The sequence below is a fragment of the Cricetulus griseus genome, chromosome 2 (genome assembly GCF_003668045.3).
Source record: "Cricetulus griseus strain 17A/GY chromosome 2, alternate assembly CriGri-PICRH-1.0, whole genome shotgun sequence".
NCBI classification, from domain to species: Eukaryota; Metazoa; Chordata; class Mammalia; order Rodentia; family Cricetidae; genus Cricetulus; species Cricetulus griseus.
Window position 1 is genome coordinate 28,357,732 of NC_048595.1, and position 13,735 is coordinate 28,371,466.

General features: G+C 51.2%; 1 protein-coding gene and 1 non-coding gene across 4 annotated transcripts; one reads left to right on the forward strand and one right to left on the reverse strand.

Annotated features, from left to right (window-relative positions):
• Positions 1–172: 172 nt before the first annotated feature.
• On the reverse strand, positions 173–7,531 carry Fhl3 (four and a half LIM domains 3). 3 transcript variants are annotated; one of them, XM_027399222.1, is made up of 6 exons: positions 7,362–7,531; positions 2,765–2,941; positions 2,483–2,657; positions 1,313–1,482; positions 1,017–1,227; positions 173–932 (listed from the first exon to the last, which is right to left on the reverse strand). In XM_027399222.1, the coding sequence occupies exons 2-6, from the start codon at positions 2,918–2,920 to the stop codon at positions 784–786; spliced, it is 861 nt and encodes a 286-aa protein (XP_027255023.1). In that variant the 5' UTR covers positions 2,921–2,941; positions 7,362–7,531; the 3' UTR covers positions 173–783. The 3 variants fall into 3 exon arrangements, with proteins under 3 accessions (XP_027255023.1, XP_027255022.1, XP_027255021.1); XM_027399221.2 differs by lacking the exon at positions 7,362–7,531 and adding an exon at positions 4,102–4,397; XM_027399220.2 differs by lacking the exon at positions 7,362–7,531 and adding an exon at positions 3,339–3,495.
• A 3,929-nt stretch (positions 7,532–11,460) lies between these two features.
• Positions 11,461–11,563, forward strand: LOC113833907. The gene has a single exon (XR_003482098.1). It is a non-coding gene; the product is annotated as a U6 spliceosomal RNA (small nuclear RNA).
• Positions 11,564–13,735: the final 2,172 nt, after the last annotated feature.

Below are 13,735 nucleotides of genomic sequence, written 5' to 3' on the forward strand. Positions count from 1 at the left end.
TCCGCCAGCAGTGGGGAGGCTGGCCAAGCTAGAGGGACTAGTGTGGCTGCCAAAGGGGATCCTCTTCCTGGGGCGAGAATCCCTACCCCAAGGCCCGCCCACTAGGAGGTTTACAAAAACCTGACTCAGCCAAGGAACCTTCCTTCACCCTCCCGACAAATACACGGGGGCCTGTGCTCCCTCACACTGTTTTATTGCAGAATCTGGAAGTGGGGTAAGCCACCCCCCCTGCCTATCTCTGGGCAACATGGAGCTGAAATAAAGTGGTACTCATAGACGGACAGCACCCTGTACCTTATGACTCTCCAACCAGGCAGCCCCTAATCTGCTATCCAGGCAGCTGCATCGCGGAAAAGGGTGGGATGGGGATGGGGTCAAACTGGGGTGCAATCTATCTTTGAGGACTTCTCAGGCACCCATAGGAAACCTAAAAATCTATCCAGTAAGTCTAGATTTAAGGAGGCCTACGTCCCAGAGTTCAGGTTTGGGGAGGATGTGGGTGTGTGTGTCTAGAGCCTTGATCTAGGGAAGACTCATTTCTGGAGTCCAGACTTGAAGAACTTAAGTTGATGGGTGTCCCACAAGAGCCCAGATTTGGGGCCTGGGTCAGAGAGTACCAGCTGGGTATGCTGGAATTAGGAGACTGAACCCTGAAGCCTCTGCACTACACAGGGGCAGGTGGAGGCCATTCTAAGGAGGGGCTGGGTTCCAAAAGTGGTTCAGAAAAAGAGCCAAAGTCTTGAACCCTTGGTTTGGGAAAGGGGAAGAGTCAGGAGCCTTGGCTCAGGGCCCTGCTTGGCTGCAGCCCTGGCACAGAACTTGGTCTCCGTCTGGTACGAAGCCTTGGCCCACCAGGGAGGTGGAGCAGCGGGCACAGGAGAAGCAGCTGTGGTGCCAATGCCGGTCTTCGAAGGACACATACTTGCCTCCTCCTGGAGGAGAGGTGGAGGTTAGTTTTGCAGACTGGTGGCGCTGCTGCCCCTCAGCCTCACCCAGGATCACAGCCATACTCTTACCTGCAGCCTCGCCACTGCTCCCACCTGTGATGGGGCGCTTGCAGCTGCTGCACTTGGGTGCAAAGAGTTCTCCAAAACAGGCCACACAGTAGGGATCATCATCCCGAGATGTGAACTGCTGTCCTGCAAGGGGGGTCTTGCACCCAGTGCAGACCAGGCATTCTCGATGCCAGGGTTGGTCTCGATATGTCACTCCACCCTGGGTCAGCGTCTGTGGGGGCATCACCCATCAGCAGGGGAGTGAGTATTCCCACCCACAACAGGTCTTACCCTGAATTCACAGGCCCAGCCCCCACCTTGCTGCAGCGGGCACACCGAGGAGCAAACTTGTTCTCATAGCAAGGCACGCAGTAGTGAGCGCCCTTGTCAGGCACGAAGGAACGGGAGCCTAGAGGCTGTTCACACCCACTGCATAAGAAGCAATGTTCATGCCATGTCTGGCCTCCATACTCCAGCTTCCGGGACCCTGTGGGAAACAGGAATCCCACTTAGAGTCTTTGTCCCAAGTTCCCGAGGGTCACAGTCAATTCTACTCCCCAACCTATCCCTACTGCTTCTATAACCTAGTAGAGTTGTAAGACTCCCACCATCTATGTTACATATGCCAGCCTCTTTCCCCAAACTGGACATGAGGGTTCAGCACATGCTAAGCACATAGGTTAAACCTTCCATGCCCCCTCATAGGATCTTTCTTTTTTTTTTTTTTTTCTTTTGGTTTTTTTGAGACAGGGTTTCTTTGTAGCTTTGGAGCCTGTCCTGGAACTTGCTCTGCAGACCAGGCTGCTCTGGAACTCGGAGATCCGCCTGCCTCTGCCTCTGCCTCCCAAGTGCTGAGATTAAAGCTGTGTGCCACTACTACCTGTCCAGAAATACCAGTTTAACACTCAGGCAAGATCCCACTAGCCAGGCAACTCTGCTTACACAAAGCCTAATGCCCTAGGAATGACAGGTTTAGTACATGCTAAGCCTTTGCAAGTTCTAGGTATATCATTTTCTACACATGTAAGTCCTCACATACCTATGAGGTGTGCAGGACACCATACATTTTAAGCCTACAATTTGATCTCTGCACACAAAATTTCAATGCAGCAACCCTGAGAATCTCAGTATATCCTTAGCTCTTATATGAACCAAGCATGCAGGTCTTCACACATGCTAAGGCCTGTGTGTGCATCAAGTATGTCAGTGCTACGCACATAAGCCTATTGGTCTAATACACACTAAGCCTCCAGCTTGTCAGTTTTGGTATTCACCAAGCTTTTGAGTGTACAGCTGGGTGCATCAATCTGTGTGTGCATTAAGCTCTAAAGAGCATACATGCACAACAGATCCGTACATGTTCCAGGAACCTGTAGTATGCCTAGGTCTCTACCTACACCAAACCTCATGCACGTATGAGATGGGCAGACGCAAAGACCCTTCTCAGATGACAGGTCCCAAACCCAGGATGAGGCCCTGGGACATACCAGGCATGACAGTCTCCCCACAGGCAGAGCACTGTGAAGAGAAGGCTGTGCAGTAGCAGTCATTACAGAGAAGCTCACTGTCCTGGCAGGTGAAGGGCTCATCAGCGAGGGAGCGCTGGCAGCGGCAGCACCGGAAGCAGCCCTCATGGAAGTGGCGATCCTCATAGAACAGTTCCTTTGGGAGACAGAGCGGGGGCACTAGCATCTGGGCTTGGTGGATTTATCCTTGCCCCCCTCCCACCAGTCTGCACTTTACTCTCACCCATCTGGTCTGGTTCTTACCCTTGAATCATGCCCGATGAGCTGCTGGCACTCGGCACAGGTGTTGGCGAAGGTGTTGTCATAGCAGGGAACACAGTAGGGGCCACTGTCTGTCTGGATGTATTTGCGGCCGTACAAGGACTCACTGCATTTTGCACAGTCAAATGCCTCGCTCATGGTGGTGATGCTGAGTAAGCCCTGTTAGGAACACAAGATGGGGCAGAGTTCACCTAGAAGGGCTCTAGCATAGACAGGACAAGAGCTCTTTGCATTCAAAAAAAAAAAAAGAGAGGAGGCAAAGAAGAGATGAAAGCAGGTCGGGGTGGAGGGGGAGACTGTTGTGGGAACCCAAGAGTCTTAGGTTCAGTGCATGCTTGAGGATAGGAAGGGGTCAGGAAAAAATCAGGAAGCAGAAGTTGTTTTCTTATCTAGGCCCTGGCTGATCTGGGGGGAGGGGGCTTTTCCTGGGTCAGTGACTCATTTCCTGCAGCGCAGTGCAGCCTGAGGTTTGCTTCCACTCTCTGTACTGTCCCTAGGGTGCTAAAGGCCAGGACAGGGGGCCACCAACCTTACTGTATATAGACCGAACTCTCACCTCCTCATTCCCGGGATGGCCATAGGAGTTTAGATATGGGGACATTCATCTAGAGTTCTGATCTGGGGAGCTTCGGGTGGGATGGGCTGTTGTCCCACCCCCACCCCCACAACTCCCCACCGATGCAGGAAACAGCGGAATGCTAGAGAGATGCTTGACTGATGAGGGCGGTGTGAGAAGTTGGGCCTCCCCTCCCTGGAGAATCAGCCAAGCAAGCACTTAGGAGGCTCAGCCTAGGTTCAGGCAGGAAGGAAACCCTGCAAGCTGGACACAGCCAAATTTCCCCAGCTGGACCCTGGGCCTCATCCCCTACCACCTCTGCTGTGTCTCTGGTCACACCAGCCTGGGCAGTCTTGGCTGCAACATCTGCTGCAGCTGAGGCACTGCAGAGGGCCAGATGTCAGCTTTTTGCCAGCCAGAGGGAGAAAAAAAGGGGAAAACCGACATCCCTGGGGAGGCAGAAGGGAAGTGGAGACACAGAAAGAGGGCAGCACTCTGTGCCCCCCCCCCCATTCCAGGTGTCTCTGCTGGTAGCTCTGCAAAGACCCAGGGTCATGATATGTCCTTGGCTTGCATCTGGACAGACAGCCTCTGCCTATTTTTTTCTGATTCCCCAGGGTTTAAGGCCAGAGAAGGAAAAGGTGAGAAAACAGGAGGCCCTGGAGCCCTAGTAAGGCTCCTTCCTGACGGGGAGTAACAGAAGGGGAGCCCAGAGAGCTGTTGCTGCAGACACCCAGCCCCCCACCAAACCTCAGACACTTTCCATTTTCTCAGGAACAAAGCATGTTTGTGGGATGAGGTCACCCACACAGCTGCCTCTGGAACAGGAGCAAGAAGAATGGGGGGGCAGGGAAATGGGGTTCCCAGTCTCTTCTGCTGGCCAATGCCAGTCTCCGGGCCCAAAGTCAGAACTCCCCAGCTCCACCCTCCTCCACTATGAAGCACATGCTCAAAGGGCTGGGTAGTGAAGAAGATTCCCCTAGGACCCACAGGAAAGAGGTGGTGTCATTGTTGCAAAGGAGACTGGGGGAAGTTAAAGGGGTGCACCAAGGAACCCCCTTATCCTAACCCCCTTCTCCATGGCTGTACTGGCTTAAGATGAAGGAAAAGGCTTTCTCAGCAAGCACAGTGGGAAATTCTCACACAACACCTTGGTCTGCCTTAGAGTTCAGACTTCAGGCAGCGACAGATGTCTCAAACCTGGAGGGCCTGCCTCTTTGCGGGCTTATGAGTTTGAACTTTCCCTTCCACAAAGTAGGAGACACCGGGTTCACACCCAAAGCAGGACACAGGCCACCAAAGCTGAAGCCTTCAGAGTGGAGCGTCCTCAGGGTACCGGTTATGCTGAAGGGTGGAGAGAGCCCTCTCCTTCTCACGCCCCTCCCTGTCATTCAGATCCTGGTTTCCTCTGGCCCAGCATCTGAGGGTTACTTGGGCTGCTAGCCACTGGACAACAGCCGGCCATACAGGTGGCCTGTGACCATGTGTTCACTGGGGAGCGCCCTAGGTCTTTTCCTTCCTTCCGGGCTTGGCCAGCAGCATCAACAGCAGCTACCTTCCCAGGCCCAGGCTAGCCCTGGATCCACCCCCTCAGAGCCAGTCACCAGGCTGAGATGAGGCACCCCAAATAGGGTATGGGCGTGCCTTCTGCTTCCTTCCCAGAATCCCCCAATCCCTTAATCTATGTTTCTAATGAGGACAGAGCAAAGGACACCACCAAGGCCCACCTGTCTCTTCCAATCCCTTTTCCTCTTCCTCCTCAGCCTCTCCCCATTCCCTCACAAGGCTGGAGGACTAAAAGGATGAGCAAGGAGCTAGTCTCCTTGCTTCCTGGCTGGTAGCAGGTAGGTTCAGAGGAGACATTGAATCTTCTAGATGACCCTCATCTGTGGTTCCCACTAATGCACATATTTCTACACACACCGGTGAGCTTCCTGGAGCTGAATGACAAGACTCCTTTCTGTATGGTGTTCAGTGTGTAGAAGTTCGGTTCAGTCATAAAATATAAACCTGACTTGAGGATCCTGTGACCTTGGGTACATACTTTTCATGCCCTGAGATCGTTAGTCCATCTAGTTAAATGAGATAACATTACCCCCCCTCTCCCAGCACGGCTGTCAGGCTAGGAGAGGGAGGGGGGTAATGATAATCCCTGTAAAGCATCTAGCAGATAATAAGTCCAGGTAAATGGTAGCCACGCTTATTGTTCACTACAACCCCTCACTCCTATTGGAGCCAGACAGTGGGTCTCAGGCAGAGCTGAGGCAGGAGCTGACCTGGGATGTGACTGGGAGAGGCTCAGTGAAGTCTAAGCCTAGGATCTAGCTGAGGGAACCACTGGGGTTCACTGGAGCCCAGTCAGCTGGACACACCAGGGAGAGAAACCCTATAGATCTTACAGATGGGTAGTTGAGAGGTGTTCACACTTGTATGACACCTTGTCATTCACAAAATATATAGTTTACCACCACTGCATCACATCTCACAAAGGCAGGCAGGACAGGAAATATCATTTCCTCTTTAGAATTCAGCACAAGATACCAAGGGCAGGCAGGCTGGAGGCATGGATGGCCAAGGCTGCTCAGGACCTGGAGCAGAAGTGTCCTGGCCCCCAGCAAGTAACTCTGCCTAGAAATGCTTTGGTAGTGGTGGAAGGGGCAGTCAGTCAGCCTTTTAGGGTGGTGGGGGTGGGGTGGGGGAACGGATGGACTCGACAGACTGACGGACATGACATAGATGGACAGGAGATACACTAGAGCTGGCTCTTCTCCCCAGCCGCCAATCCTGCCATTGGAAGACACCCAGAAGTCTTTCCAATTACCCATGCCAACTGCTCAACCCTTTCACATACCCCCAAAGTCCAGGAGGACCCTGACCAGGCCCCGCAGCTGTGAGTCAGAATGAGAGCAGACCCCCTCCCCCTTGACAGGAGACTTAAGGGGAGAAACTAATACCACCCTCTACTCCCCCCACCCGGCAACCAGGCACCAACCCCAAACTCTCTCCCGCCCCTCTTCCCCACAGGGCCTGGAAGTCAAAGCAGTTTAGGAAAAAAAGGGGGTGGTGGTGGTAGGGAGCAGATCCAGCAGCTGCTCTGAGGACAGGAGAGGAACATTTCATTCACCCCCGAGTCCCCCAGGGCTGAAGCAGAGCGTCCAAGATTTGAGTTTAAAAATAAATTGGCGCTGTCTTAGTGGCTGTGTGTACATGGGGCTCTTTCTTGAGCTCAGCTTTACAGCCTCAGGTCCTCTGTCTCCTGGGGGATGGGCTGGCTGGGAGTCAATTTCCCCCAAGCTTTGCCTCTACCTTTTCAGGCCTGGGGCGGCTGTCAGTGCGTGCACCTAGGAGTCTCTCTTCCGCGAACTCTAGCCCTCACTTCTCAGCACCCTTGGGCTGCGGTCTTTGTGTTTGGATGGGGGTGTCCCTGTATCTCTGGAGCTGTGTCCCAGCGGGCCCACTCTGGGGAATCTCTATCCCTCTGCGGCCAAGTCTTGGTCTCTCCGTGTCTCAGACTCTGAAAAGTCACTTTAGGCCTCAGGGAGGCAGATTTAGCACTAGTCTAACAAGCTTCAGCCTCAGGGCCCTCCAAGGCCCTGGGAAGGGCGCTAGCAATGAGTTCCCTGGGGTCATACATTTGCTTCTTAAAATGCTCCATAGAACCCGGGTCCCCGCAGTGTCTCCAGAACTTTGTCGGTCCATTCTCTGCACTAGTTTGAATGGTTCCTGTAGCCTCCTGGGGCGTGCGTCCTTGTCTGTTCTACCAGGCTTCCTAAGAGCCTCAGTTTCTCCAACCCTCCTGATCTCTCTAGTTTTTCTAGTTCAAATTTGGTCCCCTCCCCCTGCAACTCTGGCGGTCCCCTCCCGGCCCGGAGGCGGTGAGGTCCGTGCTGGTGCGCGTGGTCCCAAGCTCTGGGTACTTGGAGGTGTCCCAGTAGGAGACAGTGGCGGGGGCTCCCGGGAGCACCCCGGCACGAGCGCAGCGCGCGGGTACTAGGGCTGGAAGACGGGGCGGGGGACGCTCACCTCGAAGCGGGCGCGGGAGCCGGGCGCGCGCGGGCGTGGGTGGGGCCGGGAGCCGATCGCCCCACGGCTCCTACCTGCGGGCCGGGACGAGCCGGCCGAGAGAGCCGCGGAGAGGTAGCCGGCTGCGACAGACTGTGTGGGCGAGTGGGCGCGCGGCCCTAAGCCTCCGAGGAAGTGCGCGGCCCGCCCCGCCCGGACCCCGCCCCCGGGCCCCCAACTCGCCGGCGGGGGCCAGACCCCGCCCCCCTCCTGCCTACCGCAAGCCCAGCCCAGCCGAACCTGGCGCTCCGACCTTCTCGGCCCCGCCTTGCTGGCTCTCTGCTGCCTGGCCCGCCCCCCTATGCCCCTCGGACCCACGGGAACTGCTAGAAGCGATCCCAGGCCAAGGGTGCAGGACTACTAGGATCAGGGTCCGTCTGGGGGGGGGGGCAAACCCCCTCATCATCTCCTCCTAGCTCATCCCTAGATGTTACACTAAACCTTAGCTTGTGAAGGAGGCCTTAATCCAGCCTGCAGGAGGGGGTGGTTTTGATTCTGCTGGCATAGCCTTAGCAGTGGAGATCAAGGTATTTTCTAGAAACTTGGGCTAAAGAGAGAGAGCTTTATCCTCCTCAATTTCAAAGGGCTTTATTCTATAACTGAGTGGCGAAAGCCCAGGCAACAACCTCCCTCCCCAACCTCAGATGTACCTTGGCGCTGAGCTTTCTACAGTGCCCCAGGAATAGTTTTGACCTTTCATGCTAAGGGAGACCCTAATCCTTGGCTCAATGAGCTTTTGGTTTCTTGGGAGGGGTGTGAAGAGTGTGAGTGGCTATGTTGCTGCAGGCAGGGGCGGTGAAGGAGAAGGGAGGGGACTTATACAGTTTCTGATCCTCCAGCTTCTGCCCTGTGCCGGGAAGGGAAGACAAGCGCCTGCCAGGGACACAAGGCCCATCCAGGTCCTCGAGGCCACCCCCCCTGGGATCCTCAGGCTTGTCACTAAGAATAAATAGCCTCGATCTGGAGGGGAGTGGTGGTGGAAGGGGGAGGCTCTGTGATGCTGTTTGCAAAACAAGAGACAACAAACTAATGCTGGAAATAACCTTTGTATCCATGGTGATTCAGATGCCCAGTGAGGCTCCCCTGATCCAAGGCTGCATCCCGCCAAGTTTGCACCGTAGAGATTAAGACCCCTCCAAGGCTGGTGAGGCCCCTCCTCTTCTGTAGCATGTGTCTGGTTCCTAGGTCCGAAGACAGCCTCCAGGCCAGGTTTCCTTTCAAAATTAAATGATTGCTTATTACGTTGTTGATTCTTAAATTGTAAGCACATTGAGGACAGAGGTTGGGTCATTTTTTTGTTGACTACTGCATTCCCAGCATCTACTCCAGTGCTTGGCACACAATAAATAACTGATGAGTGAATGACACACACTGCTTCAGTTTGGATCCTCCTGCCACTCCCTGCCAGGCACCTGTTACCAGGAGGTGAATAGACAGTCTGCCCTTCCTCTGGAGGGAGGCAGCAAACACTATTCGTGGTTGGAGTAAATAGCACGAGGGGGTCTGTTCTGGGATGAGGTGATAGCAGTAATGAGAGCTGTGCTGGCTAGTTTTATGTCAACTTGACACAAGCTAGAGTTATCAGAAAGGAGGGAACCCTCAATTGAGAAAGTGACTCCATAAGATTAGGCTGTAGGAAAGCCTATAGGGCATTTTCCCTTCCTTCCTTCCTTCCTTCCTTCCTTCCTTCCTTCCTTCCTTCCTTCCTTCCTTGCTCCCCCCACTCCAGAGACAGCAGAGTTTCTCTGTGTAACAGCTCTGACAGTCCTGGAATTTGCTTTGTAGACCAAGCTGGCCTTGAGCTCGCAGAGATCCACCTGCCTCTGACTGTAGGATTAAAGGCCTGCACCACCCTCTTGGCTTGGGTGTTTTCTTAATTAGTGATTGATGGGGAAGAACCCAGCCCATGTGGATGGTGCCATCCCTGGGCTGGTGGTCCTGGGTTCTATAAGAAAGCAGGCTGAAGAGAAACTAGTAAACAAGGAAGACCCTAAAAGAGACAAACTTTGTCCCCTGGAGAAGGGGAAAGGGTCACCATCCCCTGAGCAAATTGAGAACATGGCAAGAGGGGGGAGGAAGCTACGAGAGTGAGAAGGGAAGAAAAGGAAGGATGCAGAGGTCATGAGGAAGCAGAAATTTTGAGTCAGGTGTAGATTAGAAGAAAGGACATATGATAGGTAGGATTTTAGTTGGGGGTGGTAGGGGAGGAAGGGAGGGAGAAGAGAACTGGGATTGTCATGTAATTCAATCTTGTTTGTAATTCAAATACATAAAAAATAAAAAAAATAAAAAAAGAAAGCAGGCTGAGCAAGCAGCACCCCACTATGGCCTCTGTCTGCATCAGATGCTGCCTCCAGGTTCCTGCCTTGTTTGAATTCCTGTCCTAACTTCCTTCAGTGATGGACTATGATGGAAGTGTAAGTCAAATATACTGCCCCAACTTGCTTTTGGTCATGGTGCTTCCTCATATCACTAGAAACCCTAACTAAGATAGGAGTCTTCAGACAGGGGAGAGTTCTGACTGAGCAGTGAAGGTGCTTCATCTTAGAATCTTTGTTTTTTTCTTGTGGTTTGAAGTGCTACTGAAGGGCTTTACCAAGAACCAGGACTCTGTGAGCTCCCACTTTGCATTGTTCCCTAAACACTTTACATAAATGAACGCACAAGATTATCCAATAAACATATATATATATATTTTTTTCACATATCTATATACATGCATACAATATATATATATATTGTATATATATTGTATATATATACAAATATATATATATATATATATATATATATATATATATATATATGGTTTTTCTTGGAGACACGGTTTCTCTGTGTAGCTTTGGAGCCTATTCTGGCACTGGCTCTGGAGACCAGGCTGGCCTTGAACTCACAGAGATCGGCCTGCCTCTGCCTCCTGAGTGCTGGGATTAAAGGCATGTGCCACCAATGCCCGACGCATACAGTATTTTTATAGGTGTTGTGTGTATATTTGTTTGCCTGAGTGGGCTCACATGTGTGTGCTAGTGCTGTGTGTGTACCTGTGTGCTTGTGTGGAGGTCAGAGGTCAACCCTCTGGAATCAGTTATCTTTAAGATGCCTTAGTGGCTAAGACTGCTTGCTGTTAGCTTTCTAACACCCTGACCAAAAAAGCAAGTTGGAGAGGAAAGGGTTTATTTCATCTTGCAATTCCACATGACAGCTTTGCTCAGGGATACTAGGTCAGGAACTCAAGCAGGGCAGAAAACTGGAGGCAGGAACTGAAGCAGAAACCATGGAGGGACCTGCTGTGTATTGGCCTGTTTCTCATGACTTGCTCAGCCTGTTTTTTAGAACACCCAGGACCACCAGCCCAGAGGTGGCACTGCCCACAGTGAGCTGGACCCTTCCATGTCAACCAGCCAGTACACTGCTCTACCAGAGGACACGAACTCAGGCCCCAGCATTTGTGTGGTACCTCACAGCAGCCTGTAACTCCAGGGAATCTGATGCCTTTTTCTGGCCTCCTCAGACACCAGCACAGGTGACATTTATTCATGCAAACACAAACATGTACATATAATTAAAAATAAATAGCCGGGCAGTGATGGTACAGGCTTTTCATCCCAGTACTCAGAGGCAGTCGGATCTCTGTGATTTTGTGTCCACCTTGGTCTACAGAGAGGTTCTGAGACAGCCACGGCTGTTACACAGAGAAACTCTGTCTCAAAAAAAAAAAAAAGTAAAATAAATAAATTATAAAAAATTGGTGTGTGTGTGTGTGTGTGTGTGTGTGTGTGTGTTTGTACACATGAACATGCATGTAAGAAATAAGGCACAAGTTGTGGGAAGGAATTCTTTCTTCTTGCCATGTGGTTCCTGGGAATAATCAGGCTTGGTGGCATGTGCTTTTTACCCACTAAGCCATCTTGCTGGCTCCGAAGTCAGTTAGATTCTGCCAGCATATGTTTAGGGGATTGAACTCATATCATCAGGGTTATAGCAAGAGCTTTTACCCACTAAGCTGCCTCACCAGCCCTAAATATACATTTTTAATCTTCTTCTCAAAGGTGAGAAAATGGTGCTCACTTTGGCAGCATAGATACTAAGACTGGATGATACAGAGATCAGCATGATCCCTGTGCAGGGATGAAATGCAAATTCATAAAGAATTCCGTATTTTTTAAATAAGATTTTATTGTGTAGTTATTTGTTCCACTAAAATCCACTAACCTGCAGCAGCAACAACAAAACAAAGATGGGAAAACAGAGGCTGGGCCTGTGATGGTGCACACCTTTAATCCCAGCACTCAAGAAGCATAGGCAGGCAGATCTCTGTCAGTTTGAGGCCAGTCTGGTCTATCCAGCCAGCCAAGGCAGCTTAGTGAGACCCTGTGGAAAAAGAGGCGTGGGGGAGAGGGAGAGGGATGGAGATGGGAAGCACAAATACGTTAACTGCCAAGGATGGCGAAGTCAAGGTTGAAACCCAGACCGTCAAATGTCAAAGCTTCTCGTGCCCAAAATGACCCTAACCATTACCTGGGTAGTCAGTGAACCTCTGAAAGGCAGTCTGTTTCTCAAGGATACCATTATTGAGGACTGATAAGACCATGAAATAAGTCTTCAGTAGGTGGGGAGCCCTCCCCTCCTTCCCTTTCACGGTTAAGTGTTAAGGTTCTGCTGTTAGGACTTGGAGTCTAAAGGTCAGAGAAAGTTAGGAGATTTTGGCTCTGGCCAGCCTGGGGGAAGGGAGCCTACCCACGCCAGGGGGCTGTGTCCTTTCTCCTCTCTGTTCCCAGTGGGTTCACATTTCCCTGCTTACTTTCTTTCCATTGGCGCAGGAAGACGTGCCCCAGGGAGTTCAGGGATCAGCCTCATGGACTCTCTGTCCCTGTTACCCATCTGTCCTCTCCCCCTTTTTTTGGAAACAGGTGCTTCTGAGCCAGAGCTGGAAGCAGAGTGCTTGGCTGGCCACAGGCTTAGGTTAAGTGGGTGTTTGTTCCTTCCCTACCCAGGGGACTCCTACACACATTTCCCTATCTCAAGCTCACAGAGCTCCATCTTGTCTTCTTGCCTTGCAAGAGCTTTTAAAAGAAGGCTCTGTCTGGGTCACTTCTGCCAAGCCTCTCATGGCTTCCTCTCGGTGCTGAATCACTCTGGTGCCTGCAACCACAAGACCTCCTTCCTCCTAGTGAGAAATTTTCCTTTTTTCCCTGGGTATATTGCTTACTCTTAACACTCCAATGCCCAGAGCAGGCCTCAGCCTTAGCAAAAACACTCTCTTTCAAATCCCTTAGAAACGTGCTTTGTGCTCCCAAATCCATAAGAGTGTCAGAGAGGGTAAAATGAAGAATCTTTGACAGAACACAGGCAGGGAAGCAGAGAAAACAGTTAAATGCTATGTGGGTAGCATGTGTATGGTACTCATTACCTTTTCTAGTCTTTAAAAAACCCCATGTGAACTGGTTATTGCTATCACTTTACAAAGATTTTGATGATGTGGCTCTAAATGCCAACCTAAGGGGTGGTAGTTGTGCAATGCCAATCTAGGGCTAATTCTAGAGTCCTCCACCTCCCGGGTACATCCATGGCTTTCCCAGATGCTGCTGGACAAGGCAGGAGTGGAGACAGCAGTATCTGGCCCATCTATCAGATAGCTAAGCTTCTTGAGACGAGGCTGGAAAGGCGGTTCCTGACTAGATCGTGAAGTAGCTTGCTTTCCAATTAGGAATTTTCCTAATGCATGTGGACCTAACTGGGCAAAGATCAAGTGTACAGATGCAGGAAAAACTTTTCATACTGTGGCCCTTTTCATACCCACTTGTCCCCTGGACTCTCTAAAAAGGGTTTCCATGGCATTCTTCAGCTGGAGAGGTGACCAGTGACATGTAAAATAGATGCAATTAAAGAGCCTGTCTAAGCCTACTAGTGTGTGCTTTCAGTTCCAGCACTTGGCAGGTGGATCTCTGTGAGTTTGAGGCCGGCCTGGTCTACATAGTGAGTTCTGAGACAGCATAGTGAGATCTTGTCTCAAAAAAAAAAAAAAAAAAACCAAACCAAACCAAAAAACAAAACAAAACAAAACAACAACAACAAAACACCAAACCAAACCAAAAACAAAACAAAAAAGAGCCTGTCGAAGATGAGCCTCATGTAGTGGAAAATAATCCAAATGCCAACAGATAAAAAAATGAGAATGTGAGATAGAGAGAGGGAGAGAAGGTGAGAGACAGAGCAAACAACCCCAAATGCCACTTCTTGCTGTGCTGGGTCCAGCTCTCTCTTGTACTACTTAGAGGTAGCTTTAGTGATGATAAAAATAACACCCGTAGCTGGGCATGCTGGTGCACACTTGT

What these genes read in the sequence shown, in the direction of transcription:
- Fhl3 (XM_027399220.2), bottom strand. Translation starts at nt 3,383, where the DNA reads ATGTCCCCATATCTAAACTCCTATGGCCATCCCGGGAATGAGGAG. An exon ending in GCCATCCCGGGAATGAGGAG is followed by an intron (nt 2,942 to 3,338) that starts GTGAGAGTTCGG and finishes TGTTCCTAACAG; the next exon opens with GGCTTACTCAGCATCACCAC. An exon ending in GAGCAGTGGCGAGGCTGCAG is followed by an intron (nt 933 to 1,016) that starts GTAAGAGTATGG and finishes CCTCTCCTCCAG; the next exon opens with GAGGAGGCAAGTATGTGTCC.